We start from the raw sequence: 18247 nt of genomic DNA, 5'->3' as shown, positions 1-18247 counted from the left end.
CACACAACAAACACCCTCTTCCAGCCTTTCAGTCTAACTTCGGTAAAGGAGGATAATTCACCATACAAGACATACCATGTTTTATTGAGCAACCTTTAAAGATATAAACCTTATGAGTAAAGTGGCCAGTATAATAATAAGGAACTCAGCACAATTGTCTGATTTTAACATCATATGATACAGATGGTCAGTGTGTAGAATGGTTCAAACCTGTAAGCCTTGGGTATTAAAACAAGTCAGTTTTACATTAACACTTTGAACATCCCATCAAGATGCAATAAATGTTAGTTTTAACCAAAACTGGACAATAAATAAGTATCACTCATCTCCCTTTTACTACTAGCATTCTTAATATTAGTATTAACCTAATCAAACTAAAATTTTACAAAATAAAATAGCTATTATCCACGTGACACAGACGTTCAGCTTTAAAAGGCTTCCATGAGTGTTGAAATTGGAGCCAAGTTAGCTCAGACACAAAATTTTGCAATTTCATAGTTTTGCATATAACAAAACGCTGGCTTTTAAACATTTAATTTTAAGTTTAATCCCATTAAAAATCTCTTTTAATATGTCCTATTTTCATCAAATGTAAGAATCTATATATATTATTTTTTCATTTAAGATTGTACTGTATACATTTACATATTTAATATATAAATATTTAATTTCCTTACACTTCACATTATGAAAAGAGCATCAATGCTCAAAAATTACTTTAAATAAATTATGTTATTAATTTTATTTTTGTTTTTCACAAGTATAATATTGAATGCACAGAAACAATTTATTCTGTTAACCACAAAATGTATAGCCAAAAATTAAATGAAATGTTAAAACATTAAACCCTTATCAAATTCCATCAATGCTATAACTTTGCCTAGAGCATTTTCTACCATATATATAAAATACTGCAAACTTGACATAAAATATTTATAAATAAATTTTCAAAAGGAGAATCGACAAGTTTAAATGCAAATATGACACCTTTCATTCAACCGCAAGAAATTCAACTCTTAAGCCTTTGCCTTGCAATTATCTATGTATTTCAATAAGAAATTCATTTACAAATTCTTAAGAAAATTAGCCTGGGCTTTGACAGAGGCCTACCAAAGGCTGAAAGATAAATATTAGCTCTTCAATCCTTGATTCATTGAAAAACGCTTTCAACCTTTCACGCACCAAGGCTCTCTGTAATAGCCTTCAACCTTGCTACTATTTAATGGCTGCCTGGTTGCCAAGATAAATAACTCCCTAGATACGGAGCGAAAGTCTTCTGTCAATGGTTGGATTGCTGTGTAAATTGAAACTTTTGGTATTGTTTTAAAGGCTGATATTTGATAGGATATAGTTTTCTCAGAGAGAAAAGGTAGATAGGTTTTGTTTCAATGAAATGTTTAATAAATTGATATTTTCTATGGTGTAGGGTTTAAATGTCTTTTCAAGTTGTCAGACAAACTAGACAGTGTTAAGGAAGATAAGATTGTTTATAAATCTTGCTTAATCATTTATTTATGGACACAAATATGTTTAAGTGAAATGAATACTGACAGGGATCAAGAACTGTAAAAATTACTTGCATGGAAGGTTTAAATGGTGACATTGAAGATGAGCATACCATTAGATTAAAGGGATCTTTTCACAATTTGGTAAATTGACAAAATTTTAAAAAAAGTTGTTTTAGATTCGCAAATTTTCGTTTTAGTTATGATATTTGTGAGGAAACAGTATTACTGAACATTTACCATAGTCCAATATAGCCATTATATGTATCTTTTGACGATTTAAAAAAATTAAAAAATTATAAAGCGTTGCAACGCGAAACGATTGAATAATTTGGAGAGTTCTGTTGTTGTCGTTTAAATTTACGAAACTACGAAGATTGCTTATATAAGGTATAAAATAGTTTAACCTGTGTATACCTGGCGGAATAGCCGAGAGGGCTAATGCGTTTTTACTTCAGACTAACTCCAGGACTCCTAGGGTCACTGGTTCGAGCCCTGGTACCGGCTACTTTTTTACCTTTTTTAAATTTTATTCTTGATATTTGACTGGAGCTTTTAAGATCCAATGTTTACATTTATCAATATAATGCATTTAATGACAAACTTCAAAATATGCCAAAATCTGTGAAAAGGCCCCTTTAATGCTGTCAACTGTTGATATTGATATCATTTGCACAACATGCCTTATCAGGAATTAAAGCTTACTTTTATTTTACATATTTGCATATTTATTTTATATACGAAAGATAAAAAGACAAGAGATGTGTTTGTCAGAAACACAATGCCCCCTTCTGCGCCGCTTTGAAGCCATATATTTGATCTTTGACCTTGAAGGATGACCTTGACCTTTCATCACTCAAAATGTGCAGCTCCATGAAATACACATGCATGCCAAACATCAAGTTGCTATCTGAAGTGACATAGAAGTTATGAGCATTTTTCGAAACCTAAATGCGAAACCTAAATGCAAAGTGTGACGGAAAGACAGACAGACGGACGGACGGTCCAATCTCTATATGCCCTCTTTGGGGGGCATAAAAGACATTAAAGATGTTTTTAAAAAGACTTCTAATTTGCAAATATGATTTCATGGCTTAAATAATGCTGGAATGCCAATAGTGACAACAAATCAATTTTCCAAGGAATGCAGCTTATTAAAAAAGCTTTAGGTTAATATGTCAATATATCAAGCAAGGGTGATTTAACTTTTTGCAGGTGTAGATTGCAAACAGAACACAATAATTGAGCATGTTCTTTTAAAACAAGAAGTGGCTGCTGAAATATTTATTGTCTGCTCATACATTTCTGTGGATTATAATCTCAAATACATTGTGTAATAAGAAAAATACATTCTTGCAGCAATAGTTATGGTTTACAATTGAACACTATATAAACAAAGTCATGTTTTATTAGTGTGTTCCAAAATATTGACTGAAATCCACTGACTACATGTAATTCCATCCCCCCAAAAAAGACAATTGATTTAAAAAAACTTGCAGATAATTTATACTTCAATAGAAATGTGAACTATTTTGGATAAAATCATGTACTAACAAAATCTGAATATACACTCTAAATGTATAACAACAAAGCTAACACACTATTTCTTTACAACAACATAATTTCATAGAATGGAGACGACAAAGCTCTACATAGCGCTGGTCTCAGGCAACGATGAAGATGTCCTCAAACAACTACAGGAGCCTGAAGATGACCTTGACATTACAGCACGAAACCAAGCAGGCCAAACATACTTGCATCTTGCTGGGCAGAAAGTAAAATCAATTGAGGTTAGATTTGGATACTTTTGTTTGGCCTTATACATGTATAATAACCTATGGCGACTTAAATTAACTTTTGACCAGTTTTAATTATATATAATTATCAAGAATTTGCGGCATTTTGGGTTGGATGACAGCCAGTAAAAGATAGATTTCTGAAGGCTAGTATACCTAACAAACATTACAAAACCCTCAACATTACCGTATAAAGATTCTTGCTTTCTGTGAAATCAATAGTTGTCTGACTTTTTATATGTTGTCTGGCTTAAATAAGGTTTTGTTAACCCAGTATGTTAGGAAAAACGCTTACTTTTTGAGAATATTTAAGTGAAATAGAAGTATTGTGTGGAGCAAAAACTATTGTAATTCACAGAGATAAAATAAACAGAAAAAAAATCAAACAAACACACTTTTGCGCTTTATAAAGGTCTTGAAAGCCCTACTGGAAAAAGTAGACCCCAGCGTACGAGACGAGGAGGGTAACACAGCCATTGACCTCATTCTGGGGGTCAAGGACTGTCCAGTCGAGGTCAAGATGACTGTGCACGAAACACTTAAACAGAGACTCTCAGGTTTATAGCTTTTGCATTATGTAATATAAATGGAAATATTCTGTCTTTTCCGTTTTTAACATTTGAAGATTAACTCTTTCCCTGTCGGAAGCAAAGTGAAAATGGCTATGTGCAAACAGCATAAAACCAGAACAGCCTGCGAGTAACTCGCAGTCTGTTCAGGTTTTATGCTGTTTGCTGCGCAGCAGCAACTAAGGGTTGGAAATGAAGCCTTTAAAACTTGAATCTGGTAAGAAAGCTCTTTAATATTAAATGTAACTTTCTAAGTGACTACAAATGCGTCAAAATACGTATCTCAGTGGTAAAGGGTTTAGAAACTTTGGTTTTTAGTTTTAAACAATGTGTGAAAAACAGCAACTGTTTGATTTAAGTTTTTAACATTGTCCGAATAAAGATTCTGAATAGGGAAAATACATTGAACCTTTTCAATTTATTTCTTTTTTTCTACATGCTCATGTTAAGGTAATACTGATTTTTTTTTCAAACGTTTGCTTTCTTGCTTATCCTGGTTTTTATTCATACGATGTAGCAAAGTACACAAAGAGATTAACATTATAAAGAGTTTGTTAAATAGAGTTCAGTTGTGGATGATTCATAGGGAAGAGCTGGACAGAGCTAGTGGCTGAGCTTCTTAAGGGCTTTCTTGAGCAGTGGATGATTGACCTCCTTACGGGGGAGGAGCTATCAGAGGACATTAAAAAGTTTAAGGAGGAATTTCCCAAGATGATGGTAAATAAAGCGCTAAAATTTCAAATGAATTTTATTTTGTTGTCGCAAATAGCGAGGGGGATAGGCAAGTTTCTTAAGCAATCTAGCTAACTTCTTAGATAAATTGGCACATCATAATGACTTCATACTAAGTCAAGTAGACTGACTTCATTAAAGTATCTCAGTTAAAATTAACAAAATGGAGCAGATATGACCAAGCTAAGCCTTTCTTGCTAAGAATCAACGTGAAAAATTAATGGCTTTTGTAACCAGCATAAAACCAGAACAGCCTGCAAGTTACTCACCAGTATATCTTAGGGGAATTGAAGCTATATAAACTTGAATTTGATTTTATATAAGGTGACAATTGGGCGAGCATGTGTATCTCAATGACAAGATTTACTCAGTCTATCAATAAACTACAGGCAACCGTTGCAAGGCTACATGCAGCGATTGAAGGCAACAGCTTGGAACAATTCAATGACCTCCAGGGAGACGAGACCCTGTTGAGGGCTGGGGACCGTACAGGACTGACCCCTCTACACAAGGCCGTGGCGATGGGTCATAGCGAACTGGTCAAGAACATAGTGGGATCCTATCCAGAAAACATCAAAGTTTTGGACCATGTATGGCTACAGAGAATATATATATGCATTACAACATTTATGAACTAGAAATTGTCTTTGCCTGTACGCATAACTGTTAAATTTGTAAAGAAACAAAAAACATCTTTAAATGCAATAATATTGCCCAGTAGGATGTCACTTAAATAATCACAGTTATTGAAGTATTGTTTCATTCTTAGTGTTAACAAACTTACAATTTAGCAAAGCACCAACTTTGATGTTGGATTTTTTGCTGAACTTCAGATGGGGCGTTCTGCTCTCCACTATGCAGCTGGTCAAAAGGAAGATGATATTTACAAGTTCCTAGTGGAGGCAGGGGCAGATGAAGAGTTACTAGACTTGGTATGAACCACATTTTAAGCTGCTTTTTAAATGTGTTTAATCACTGAAGTTTTATGCTGTGTCATTATATATTAAATAAATATATACAGTTGTATATATAAAAATAAATACTGTAATTAGAAGAATAGAAGCCCAACACCCTTAGTTAGGCAATATTTTGTGATTTTGTCTTTTCATAAATTGGATTAAATCAGTAATACTAACTAACCTGCCATCGCCTATTGTAAAAAAAAATCTAAATACTTCAAGAAATGAAAACTATTATGTGAATATTCTTCTGCTTGAATGTTTGCAGAACCAGAAATCTCCCAAGGACATAAAGGAAGACCCGCAACTCCTGCCAGGGCAGGTTACTCTAGAGAGATTGCAGAGGAAACTGAATCAAGTCCAGAGAGAGGTACAGGACTCCACACAGACTGCAGAGGCACCAGGTACTACATAGAATTCAATAATATTGCATAAATGCAAATGTATATTTTTTAGCAACGTTTCTCATATAATAGGCAGGTTTTTGGTTTGTTCCTTTAAGATTAATTGACATATTTTACAGCTTAGGGCCACCAATTTTTCGGAGGAAAAGCCCTACATTTATTTTATACAACTGCGTTCGTCCAGCAACAGAAATCATTTAAGGCCTTTTTTCTAACAAAAAAAGAAACAAACAAACTACTGTATATTGTTCAACAATATTTTGACAAAAACATTACACTTCCTTTTTAAAAATGACCAGGAACTATTTGGTATTCATGAAGTTGTTCATGTAATTTGCTTATTTTCAGTTGAGGAGCAGAAGCCCCCATCCCCAAAACCTGCCACTCCACCGCCTGCCTCTACCCAACAAACCAGGCCTGTCCAGAATCCAAACCGTCCAGTACAGATGTACATCTCCCCGGACGAACGCCCCAATCCCCCACCCACCACAGTGGACGGACGCTACGTGGCCGAACACCTGGGCAACGCACTCACGGCGGCGTTGTCAGAGATTGCGGAAAAACGGCCAGCAGACCCTATAGAGTTCCTGGCCAAGTGGCTGTATATGTACCATGCAAATGCTAAATATAACGACAAGGTGAGCTCAGTTGGATTTCTTTTATACAGTAGCTTGAAGATCAATGGCTGCTTGAATTAAATTTTTATTTCTGAAAGTATCCAAATGAACTATTTTGAGGGTATTTGTTTTTTAAATTCCTCCATTTCAGGTATTTTGCATAAAAATTCCGACCAGAAACAGCCTGTGCCTCACTCCCCGAAGATTGAGAATATGCCCTGGGTGTAATTGGTACATAATGTTAACTATAATTTGTTTACAGCAAAGGGAGCTGCTTTCCCAAATCAGGGAGGAAGAAGCTGCCAAGAGAAAGGAGCGGGAAATCCGGGAAAAAAGGAAACAGGAGCTTCAGCAGCTCCAGGAGGAAGAAAGGAAGAAGCAGGAGGCGGCAGAGGAAGAGAAAAGGAGGAAGGAGCAGGAGGAACTCCAGCGGAAGTATGGGGAGATAAATTGAGGGTTGACTCTAGCTTATGTATATACAATACAATTGTTTAGGGGATTAAACTGAGGGTGAACTCATTACGTGTGTATATGAGATACAATTGTATAGTGGATAAACTGAAGGCTGACTCATATCTTACGAGATACAATTGTATAGGGTATAAACTGAGGGTTGACCCATAACTTGTGTACATGAAATACAATTGTATAGGGAAAAACTGAGGGTTGACTCATAACTTGTGTATACGAGATACACTTGTATAGGGAATAAACTGAGGGCTGACTCCTAACTTATGAGATACAATTGTATAAGGTATAAACTAAGGGTTGACCCATAACTTGTTTATATTAGATACAATTTGTTTCATTATTAAACCCGATATTAGGAAGTGATGACACGTAGGAATAGTGAATGAAAATTTGTATTTGCAAAACAGATAACAAAGCATGTGATAACAACATAAACTTGCATAGACTTCTAATCTAATACATTTAATTGATGTAAAATGTTTTTTGTTAAATACATTAATGAGTTAACGTAATTTTAGTGTATCTAATACATTCATGCAAAGCACATACACCACTTTTGACCTTAACCATTGATTCTGTTCCTTAACCTTAATCCTTTCCTGCTCAGTAGCACAATGAAAATGCAACCAGCATAAAACCAAAACAGCTTGCGAGTAACTAACAGTCTGTTCATGTTTTATTCTGTTTGCTGCTCATTGGTATCTTAAGTTTTGAAAACGAAGCCTTTAAAACAAGAAACTAATATGAAAGATTTTAAATAGGATTTACCAGGGAAATACAATATGCTTCAAAGTGTGTATCTGAATGGTTAAGGGTTAACTCTTTCAGTATTGGAACCAAATTTTGAAGGCCTTTGCAAACAGTTTGGATCCAGATGAGACGCCACAAAACAGTGGTGTCTCATCAGGATCCAAACTGTTTGCTATTCTGATAGTATTCTTTGAAAAAACATCGAAGAAAATGCTAATTTTAGAAATTCATCAGACAACATTTTAGCAGATGACAAATTTCCCAGCATGCAAAGGGTTAAGTGTCTCCCATTTTCTATGGACACAGGGCTAAAGAGGCAGCCCTATCCCAGCAGCCAGGTCTAGAGACAGTGATGGAGGACAGGGAGGAGGAAGACGCACCCAAGGACAAACCCCACAAGGATGTGTACGGACAGACTGAGCTGCACAAGCTAGCGGGCCAGACCGGGGCTGACCTGTTCACCCTGCTCAACATGGGGTACAGCCCCTCAGAGCGTGATTGTAACAACAAGACTGCCAGAGACATTGCAGTGGAGAGCGGAGTGAGGGAAAACGTGGAAGCTATTGGTAAATATGAAATTATGTGTGTATTTTTATTGCTATCGTTTGACTGTCATGCAATGTATGTCAGTGATTGTGCATTCTTAATATGAAATATTTCAGGTGAATGCTTAGGTCTTGTCTTTTAACCAAATTAACCCATGAAGAAAGTGTTGAGTTTTTACCACTTAGAAAATGTGAAGTTTTTTTTAAGTTTCATATTTCCGATATATAAAATGTTGCAAAACACTGCCAACTTACACTACATGTTCATGGTTCAGCAAAATAAAATAAAAAAAGGCTTTCCTTCCAAAAGAATAAAGGACTATGTGAAAGACTAAAATAAAACGAATAGAACTATGGGGTAGTTAAATTAGCTTAGCATTCAGAGAAATGGTGGTTAATGATTGTACTCCTCCAAAAAAAATTTAATCTAAATGCAAAACAACATTTTGAATTGTGTGTACTATATTTAAGACAGTCAGTTCCTGTAGATGACATTTGAGTTGTGGTCTGGGAAAACTGGGCTCTGCGGACTGACAGGCTAATCCGGGATGACATTTTACACACAGGGCAGGCTAAGACCAGCTAATTTCTACTTGCAGACCAGTATGTACAGAAGCTTGTGGAGATGGGTGAGTTTGACAAGCTAGAGGACCTGATGCTGGCTGGCTATGACAAGTTTGATGTTGTCCTGGCCAAGCTACAAGAGCTCACTACGAGTCTGCCTGAAAAAACGAAGGCCTTCCTCAAAGAACTACCTGAATTTCTGGTAATTCACTTTGTTTGTAGTTTGTAGAAGATTTGTCCTTTAGTGCACTTGTATTTCTCCTGTCAGAGAATCGCCATAAAAAAAACTTGTAATTTGGATTACAGGAGATAGTGTGTGAGATAGGACCGATCATTTTTAGTTAAGGGGAAATTGCTCAGACAGAAAAACTTCAAATCAAAGCAAACAAATACAACTGTCAATTAAAACTTTAATGGCAATTCTGACTGGTTATTTTCAAACAACAATTGTTAAATGTTCTAAAGCCTTTTCATTTTGTGACCAATATTGGGTACTTAATCATGGGTTGACAATATTTCTAACATTATACCCCCTCCCCCTTATCTAACCACAGGAAAAAATCCAGGCCGTGTTCAGAGCAGTGCAAACAGGGGGTCTAGCCGACCTCAAAGTAGCCCTAGAGGTCAAGAAGTTGGCCCTGGCACAGGACCAAAGAGGTCGGTCCCTGCTACACCTAGCCATCCTGGGGGGTCACAGGGACGTTGTGGAACATCTCACATCACACTTCCCCATGGCCATGAAGTGCAAGGATAATGTGGGTCACATTTGTAATATATTTGTTTAAAAAGGTTTTTTTAATCAAAAGATAAATTAAATTCTCAAATACCAATTTTTTTATCAAAAACTTACCATGTCATAACAACATTCTTATTTACACAAATATTTAGTCAGCAATATTTAAATTGTTGAATAAATATTAATTTATTTTTATGTCAAAGTATTTTGTTTATTCTACAGCTTTTTTATTTATATACATGTACCTTTGCAATACGTGTATGTCACAAGTTGTATCATTCGTATAAATTTGACATCCAGTATTTACCGTTTCTCCTCCATGATCAGCAGGTACATGTGTACATGTATGGAATACAATTTTCAGACCAATGTCATAAATTAAATACATATTAAAACTTCAGTTGGACCGGACCCCCTACCACTACGCCATGGCTGTGTCCGAAGAAATGGCTTCAATACTTCAAAAGCATGGGGCAGATGTTTTAGCACAGGACGTGGTAAGTGGACAAATAGTGCAAGGCTTGACATTCACTAAAATCCACTTATGGCGAATGATTGCTGGCAAAAAAATTGCACCCTGACCTTAATTTTGCCAGTCCTGACATATGTATCTGAATATAAGATAGTTTACAGCAATAATTATAATGATAAAGCACTTTCTTTTCTAACATGACTGATACTAAGACAATTCATATTGAAAAAGGTGCAATTTCACCACTCCTTATTCTACATTGAACAACAAGCCCAAAAAGTGATTCTTTAGGAAAAAGCCTTTATTATGACAATTTCCTGTATTTGCAATAAAAACAGCACTAATTTCAGAAAAAACAGCAGCCATCATTCTACAAAGACCATCCTGAGGAGATTCTAGCCATGAAATCAGAGTTGACATCTGGATTTACTGGTACCCAGCATGATGCGGAAAAGGAAACCAGTCCAACTCAGGGAACCAACCAGCAGGAAACACAAGAAGAAGCATAAAATAGAACCAGTTACAGGAATATTCTGACCAGGACTGATATTTGCGTCTTTTTTAATTCTAGACTAAATTTGTTACTTAATTTGGAGAAGTTATATTTTTGCTTGTGTATAAGATTTATAACAAATATTAATTTTTATGTAAACACTTCTGTATGTTTTATAAAATATTACACAGATCTATTACGAAAACAACCTGTGCATTCAAATTTACCAAAGACTTTTTTTATACTTATTTTCATGTTCATAACTGTTCCACCATTACACGGAAAATTAAACCTTTTTCTTGCATTTGTTATACTAATATGCTAATTTAAAGCAAGCTTGTAACTACAAAAAAAAGTAAATATTACATGTTTTCAAATGCTGTCTTATTTGTTTACATATAACAATATTAGAAATATAAACAATGAAACTTTGTAAAATGCTTGATAATTCATATTGATTTTAAGAACAGGGTAGTTTGAGAAATTTAAGTATTTTTTTTTTTCAATGTGTATATTTAATACTTTTTACTTCTTTGATACAAACATTTTAGAGAGCCATTCACGTACTTACTTGTGCAAAATCATTTCATCCATAAATTAATGTGTACGCAATAGTCTTTTTTTAGACATAATTTATTTTTTCAATATGCATTTTTTTTACTATGCATTTCTTTTAACTACATGTGTATATACAGAGCTCCAGATAAGGGTCGTATTTTCGTAATTACGAATTATTTTCAAGTCCGTTACGCATTTATTTTAAAATCTTGTCGTACCATTAAGAATTACAAAATAAAGTTACGAATATTATTTTTACATTGGTTCATATCGATTTTTATTGAGTTCTTTTCGCGTATTAAAGATCTTTGCGGTGCTTATATAGAATGGTTATCGTGTTTGTTTAACAAAGCGCATTTTTTCCAATAAAAGCGGTGTATACAGTCTATCTGTCAAAAAACAATGGCGGGGCCCAGAGAGCGTCCTAAAAAACTGCAAAGCGTCCAAAAACACGCTTTTAACATATTGTACACAAAGTGAGCCGAAGTTAAATGTTTAGAAAGATATTATAGAAAAGATCTTATACGATGTTGTATGTTCAGTTGCCGACACAGTCGGAAATGCTAAACAAAAACGCGACACGACGGGTCCAAACTTAAACACAAAAAAAACATTAAACGAGTGGAAGGGACAAGTCCCGTGGTTAATCGTTGAAAAGATTGAAGGGGAGACCCGTTTTAATTGTGAAATATGTAAAAATTCATCTAAGGCATGCAATCTAAGCACAGTTTGGGCATATGAAGGTATTTGAAAAATAAAATTGTATAATACTGAAAAGACACTGTTGAACTCGTATAAATAAAGTTGTTAGTATGTTTATTTTGATTTTTTTTGCATGAAAATAACCATTATTATTGATTTTTAGGTCATTTAGAAAAATTAAGAATTATTTTCCAAAACTTAGTAGTAACATTAAGAATAAAATTTCAGAATTAAGAATTCTTTTTGAAAATCTGGTAGTAATTTAAGAATTTCACAAAACCTTATCTGGAGCTCTGGTATATATATATATATATATATTGTGTGTGATATTAATTGTATGGATTGCATAAACATGTAGCAATTTATATTTTAAATAGTATTTTTACAATAAATTATAATTTGAAGTTAAACTTTAGGGGTTTTTTTTATCATTATATGTTACAAATTGCAGTCCGCACAGGCTAATCAGGGATGACACTTTCCGCTTTTATGATATTTTTTGTTTAAAGAAAGTGACTTTTTAGCATAAATATGTTTAGGCGGAAAAAATAAAATATCAAAGATTATCGCATAATACACAAACATAAGGACTTGCACTCATAAATAGTTTTAACTACTGTTCAACATATTTATACACAGTCCAACATGACTTAGCAGTCATCTGAGAACAGTGTTCAGTCTAGATGGTTCCCGACAAAAATCATTCTATGGTACAACTAAGTTATTGCAAAATGTTAAAGTTGGCGCAAACCAACCAACCAACCAACAGACCAACAGACAGGGCAAAAACAATATGTCCCCCACTACTATAGTGGGGGACATAAAAATATGGGCAACTGTGGTCTGGTGTATGGACAAATATGGGCAACTGTGGTCTGGTGTATGGACAAATATGGGCAACTGTGGTCTAATGTATTGACAAATATGGGCAACTTTGGTGTCGTATACAGACAAATATTGGCAACTGTGATTTGGTATACAGACAAATATGTGCAACTATGGTCTGGTATATGGACAAATGTTGGCAACTATGATCAAGTATATGGACGAATGTGGGCAAGTACATGTATGGTGTGGTATATGGACAAATGTGGGCAACTGTGGCCTGGTATAGACAAATATAGGGAAGAATGGTATGGTACATGTATATTGAAAAATATGGGCAACTGTGGTCTGGTACATGTATGTGGACAAATATGGGCAACTGTGGTCTGGTGTATGGACAAATATGGGAAACTGTGGTCTGGTGTATGGACAAATATGAGCAACTGTGGTCAGGTGTATTGACAAATATGTGCAACGTTGGCGTCGTATACAGACAAATATGGGCATCTGGGATGAGGTATACAGACAAATATATGCAATTATGGTTTGGTATATGGAAAAATATGGGCAACAATTGTCTGGTATATGGACAAATATGGGCAGCTGTGGTGTGGTATACAGACAAATATGGGCAACTATGGTTTGGTATATGAACAAATATGGGCAACTATGGTCTGGTGTATGAAAAATATGGGCAGCTATGGTTTGGCATATGGACAAATATGGGCAGCTATGGTCTAGTATATGGACAAATGTGGGCAGCTATGGTGTGGTATGTGGACAAATATTGGCAACTGTAGTCTGGTATATGGACAAAGTAGGCAGCTGTGGTCTGGTATAAGGACAAATATGGGAAACTGTTGTCTTGTATATGGACACATTTTGGCAACCGTGGTCTGGTATTCAAACAAAATTATTGTTACAAAATGTTGAATGTTAATAGAAGGAAAAATGTTCAATAGAAATGTGTAACTATAAATCAATAGAAGCTCTACTAACCTGTCAATTTCCCAGACGTGTATCCAAAACTGTTCGGCAGTGGCTTTGGTCTTGAGTCTGCCTTTTTACACCATTCTTCAAATTTCTTCTGTGCCTGAACTCTCTGCTGCTTCTGCACCCTCTCTTCTTCCTCCTTCTTTCTTTTGTCCTCTTGTTTTTTCCTTTTCTCTTCCTCAGCCTTCATCTCCTTCCACTCCTGAAACTTCCTCTCTGCCTTCACCTGCTCCAATTTTTTCTGCTCCTCTTTAATCATCACATCTGTCTTTTCCCTTTGCTTTTCTACCTTCTTTTTCAGTTTTTCTTCGAAATTCTTTTTTTCCACCCATTCCTTTCTGATCACTTCTGCCTGCTGCAATTTCTTCTGCTTTACTGCCTCTTCTTCCTTCTTTTTTTGTGCTATTTCCTTTTTCTTCCTCCGTTCTTCCCGCCTCTTTTGTCGATCATCCTTTACCTTCTGTATGAGCCACTGTTCCCATGGTGACAAGCCAGGTTCAGGAGATTCTGTTGCAGTGTCATCTGTGTACGAAGACTCCACATATTTTCTGAAAAAATAACATCAATTCATACTAATTTCTCTTCATGAAAAAATCGACATACAGTCGAAACTGACCTAACGGCCACCTGAATTTACCGGTCACCTGCAGACAGCGGTCAGTCTGGAATCCCCCCGACGAAAAACACTCTATATTACACCTGAATTTAACGGCCACCTGTCCATAACGGCCAACGGCCACTATATTCAACTCCGAAATTCATGTTTGAACTGATATCAACGGTCACGCGTCAATCGTCTCGAGTCGCGAAAATTAAAAATACTGCACATCATTTGTCCGTCTATTTTGCGGTTAAAGCGTTTGATAGCGGTAATTGCCTTTGATATTATAAAAGCGGCCCGCTGCGAGTAAACAAATAATAAGGTGTTGAGAAGGTTTGTTTTCCCGAAATAATTGTGGGGGTTTTTTCAACAGAAAATATGTCAGAGTTTTTGACACGTTTAAAGTAATAATCGCTAATTAAATGACCGCTAATTAGTACATTTTACTTACAATATTGAGTATCGATTTTAAAGTAAAATTTTCGGATCATTCTTTTAAAGAGCTTTCTAGCGTTCACAACACTTTTAAAAGCAATCGGAATAATAAATCACGGAATAACAATGAGTGGTGAACGTAAGTTCCTCACATTAGAGGAGCGAGTCAAGTGTTTGAAACTGTTTGAATATGGAAAAAGTTCGCGTGTAATAGCAAGTGAGCTCTGTGTTGGACGTACGCAAGTGCAGAGTGTGCTTAAGCATAAGCGAGAAATAATGTAGGAGTATGCATCGAATGCAAATGTGAGTTTGAAGCGTTGTATTTTGTATGAGGTTGTTGAATTAAAATTGCTTTTTGTGTGATGTTTGCGTACGAATAAATTTTAACAAACTGTTTGCGTCTTTTTTTATTAGAACGGTACAATATCACCGTACTATCGATTTATGAATGCGAATCCGCTTTTTAGACTTGTACGGACGTGACGTCAACGGCACGTGACATGTTTTATTTATTGAATGATCAAGATGCATGAGTAAACAATTATACAAGCGTTGATAAAGTCATTGCTTTAGTTTAATAACAATATGAAATTAAATCAATCTATAATATATTATTCTGTATTTTTCAATGTACGTAAATTCTGTTATTATGCTTAGTTAACGGCAATGAGCATTTGTTTAACACCGTATGCAAACGACTGGGTGGGGTAACGACGTAGCAATACTACCGAATGACAAACCATCTGAAATTTGTGATCCGAATTAAACGGTCACCCGTGGACAACGGTCACTTTGGTTATTTTCCTTGACTGACCGCTAAATTCAGGTTTGACTGTATATGGATGCCCACAGAACACATGTTTGAACGCAGGCAAAGAATGTGTCACCATTTTACTTCTACCAATTTATTGCGCATTCAGCCAAAATGTGTGCCTATTTGTTAAAAGGTATGAATCATGTAACACCATGGCCATGAAGTCAGCATGCAACCACTAACTGACAAATATTCTATTTTACAGGATGCCTGTATTTAAAAGGCTAAAGATGCATTGTTTGACCTTTGGCATTTTTTGTGATTTTGACTATTGAACAAGGACACATTTTCCAACACATGGTAAACCTTGATAATATTTAAACATTTAAAATTGAATTTTACTGTCCAGAAAAGCTGTTTTATGGCCTAATTTGACCTCAAATATTGACGTTGACCTTTGAGATAAGTAACAGTCCTCAAAGCTGGGTTATGACTTTTGACCAAAAATGTTGACTTTGACCTTTGAAGAAGGGAGATGGGTGTAACATGTGGCATGACATCTCAAGTTGGCGAACATTTGTTGCAAGTTTTGTTGCAGGATGAATAACTAAGTTACAGTCCAGGCCACAGGAGGGAATCCCGTATTTTTTTTGGTATATATGCTATAATAGCAACTATTATTTCGTTTAAGCATATATACATAAAAAAAATATTTAAAAAATACGGGATTCCCTTCTGTGGTCTAGGCAAACTTAAATTCATGCATGCATGCATTTACACTTGACCATTTTGAGTGCCTTATCCTTCTTTCCCGAAGCAGGCACGATAACGATAGATAAAGAATCAGCAATATTTACCAATGAACACATAACAACATTAATATGCTCAACAAGTCTTCTGGATACATAATTGTATTGAAATAGCAACATAAATGCCATGATATATATTATGCCACCACAAAACCTGACTTTACCTGACTATCTTTTTCTTGCCCACTTTTTTCTCTTTCACAAAGGTATTATTGTGTATTTCCTGCTTGTTTTTTATTGGTTCCTGGTTTTCCTTGCCCCCAAGCTTATTTGGATCAGTGGGTGATGAGTCATCATAGTAACGCTCTTCATCATCACTGAAAGAAGTGGAAAAACTCTGTTCATGGGCTGCACTGTATTATTTTGAATACGGCTTGCTTATATTCATGCTGAAAATGTTATTTTGAATACGGCTTGCTTATATTCATGCTGAAAATGTGTATTGCAGTTTAAATTTTACTGAGATTAATCATTATAATACATTTTAAAACTGAACATCAATTTGAAATTCCTGATTAATCATGCAAGTCCTGAAACCAATGATTATTTTCCCAATTGGGAAAAGTACCAGTGCTGTACCAATTTGGAAAAATTACCGCCCGAAGCCCTGAAATTTGAACCATTTTTGGTGATTTCGGAAGTCCTGTGCCCAACACTATGAGTTATTTACTCCTTAATATCTGTTATTGCAAAACTTGAATTTAGCCGCTACAGCTGCAATAGAGGTCAACAATAAAATTAATATTAACTATTTCAGTGCTGGAACCGAATTTTGAAGGCCTTTGCAAACAGTTTGAATCCAGATGAGACGCCACAAAATTTGGCGCCTCATCAGGATCCAAACTGTTTGTTATTCTGATGGTATTCTTTGAAAAAAAATCGAAGAAGATGCTAATTTTAGAAATTCAGCAAACAACATTTTAGCAGACGACAAATTTCCCAGCATGCAAAGGGTTAAATCCTATTTGCTCACCTGACACTGATGTAGCTATCATGGTCCAGTACAGAGGTGAGGGATGCAGTGGATCCAAGCGACTCCACTGACCTAGATCTCGGACCCACGATGGCTTCGGGTCGCATCCAGCTTGGCTTTGTCACGGTGGCAGTCACCGGACGTGGGCGTAGGTTGGTGTCACGCCCTCTTGGTCTGCAAAGTTACAGTCACATCGCATGTACAAATGTTGTTTATTAGGAGTTTTGCCTCATGATGATAAATATTTTCCTTGACTTAGCTTGTTTTGCTTTATTTGGACTCATTTACACTGTCAGACACATTGTCTAATTACGTAAGGATGTTTTCAGATAGTTGTATATTAACAAAAACATTTCAAGATTAACTTGACTCTTGATAAGCTTTATTTTTAAATAAATAATAAGCTTTTTGCATTTGGACTATTACACTTTCAGTTGTCATTGAATGTTCTTTTAGCTACTAAATTTTCATATTTTTGCCAATATTTGTCCAGCATCTGTTTCACATTTGGTTGGACACAAACACACTCAGTTAAAATAAAAATAAGCAGTATTTTAATGTTTAATCTTTTGAATTCTTTGGGAATTAATTTGTTGCAATTCAGTGGGAAAAAAAAAGATATCTGAACCTTTAAACAGTGTCTGTCCTCAATCATGATGACATTGAACATGAATAAAGGTAGCCAGTTAATATTTCAGCAAATACAGAACTTGTTTGGAAAGAGGATTAATCATTAAGCGCTCTGCAAGTAAAGGTTTTTTTTAATTATATTTCAAAAACACAATGAAACTGTCAACAATGCTGACATTAGTCCATGAGTTAAAATAAAGTGTTATAAAATAGATGTTAAAATAAAGAGTTATCCTTTTCTTTGTTTCTGAGAATTATGTTTGAATAAATAAATCTGAAATATTTATGCAGCCAACTGTTACAGTAATTTTAACATAAGTCAATTATTTTGGTCACCTGAATTTTTTAATGTTT

At 35.2% G+C, this 18247-nt stretch overlaps 2 protein-coding genes across 46 annotated transcripts in view; one reads left to right on the top strand and one right to left on the bottom strand.

Moving 5' to 3' along the window:
• LOC127855032 (coiled-coil domain-containing protein 34-like) overlaps window positions 1-18247 on the bottom strand; it is a 29986-nt gene that overhangs the window by 9717 nt on the left and 2022 nt on the right. For all 45 annotated transcript variants that reach the window (XM_052390324.1, XM_052390348.1, XM_052390354.1 and 42 more), the window contains exons 2-4: window positions 17264-17437; window positions 16455-16607; window positions 13698-14239 (exon numbers count right to left, since the gene is read on the bottom strand). In XM_052390324.1, the coding sequence (XP_052246284.1) occupies window positions 13698-14239; window positions 16455-16607; window positions 17264-17437 (869 nt within the window). The remainder of the gene's footprint in view (window positions 1-13697; window positions 14240-16454; window positions 16608-17263; window positions 17438-18247) is intronic.
• LOC127855031 (poly [ADP-ribose] polymerase tankyrase-1-like) lies at window positions 1215-12191 on the top strand. The gene is made up of 14 exons (XM_052390320.1): window positions 1215-1369; window positions 3136-3295; window positions 3714-3858; window positions 4457-4587; window positions 4992-5192; window positions 5436-5534; window positions 5830-5965; window positions 6314-6603; window positions 6845-7017; window positions 8110-8369; window positions 8948-9114; window positions 9467-9667; window positions 10050-10145; window positions 10471-12191. Exons 2-14 carry the CDS (start codon window positions 3137-3139, stop codon window positions 10627-10629), a joined length of 2217 nt encoding a protein of 738 aa, XP_052246280.1. The 5' UTR covers window positions 1215-1369; window position 3136; the 3' UTR covers window positions 10630-12191.

This window comes from Dreissena polymorpha, chromosome 13, assembly GCF_020536995.1.
Source record: "Dreissena polymorpha isolate Duluth1 chromosome 13, UMN_Dpol_1.0, whole genome shotgun sequence".
Taxonomy (NCBI): Eukaryota; Metazoa; Mollusca; class Bivalvia; order Myida; family Dreissenidae; genus Dreissena; species Dreissena polymorpha.
The sequence above is the reverse complement of the archived record's forward strand: the minus strand, read 5'-3'. Positions and strand labels throughout refer to the sequence as shown.

Coding starts and splice junctions, on each gene's coding strand:
- LOC127855031 (XM_052390320.1), top strand. CDS start 3,137: ATGGAGACGACAAAGCTCTACATAGCGCTGGTCTCAGGCAACGATGAA. Junction 6,604..6,844: donor ATGCTAAATATAACGACAAG/GTGAGCTCAGTT, acceptor ATTTGTTTACAG/CAAAGGGAGCTGCTTTCCCA. Junction 8,370..8,947: donor GGAAAACGTGGAAGCTATTG/GTAAATATGAAA, acceptor TTCTACTTGCAG/ACCAGTATGTACAGAAGCTT.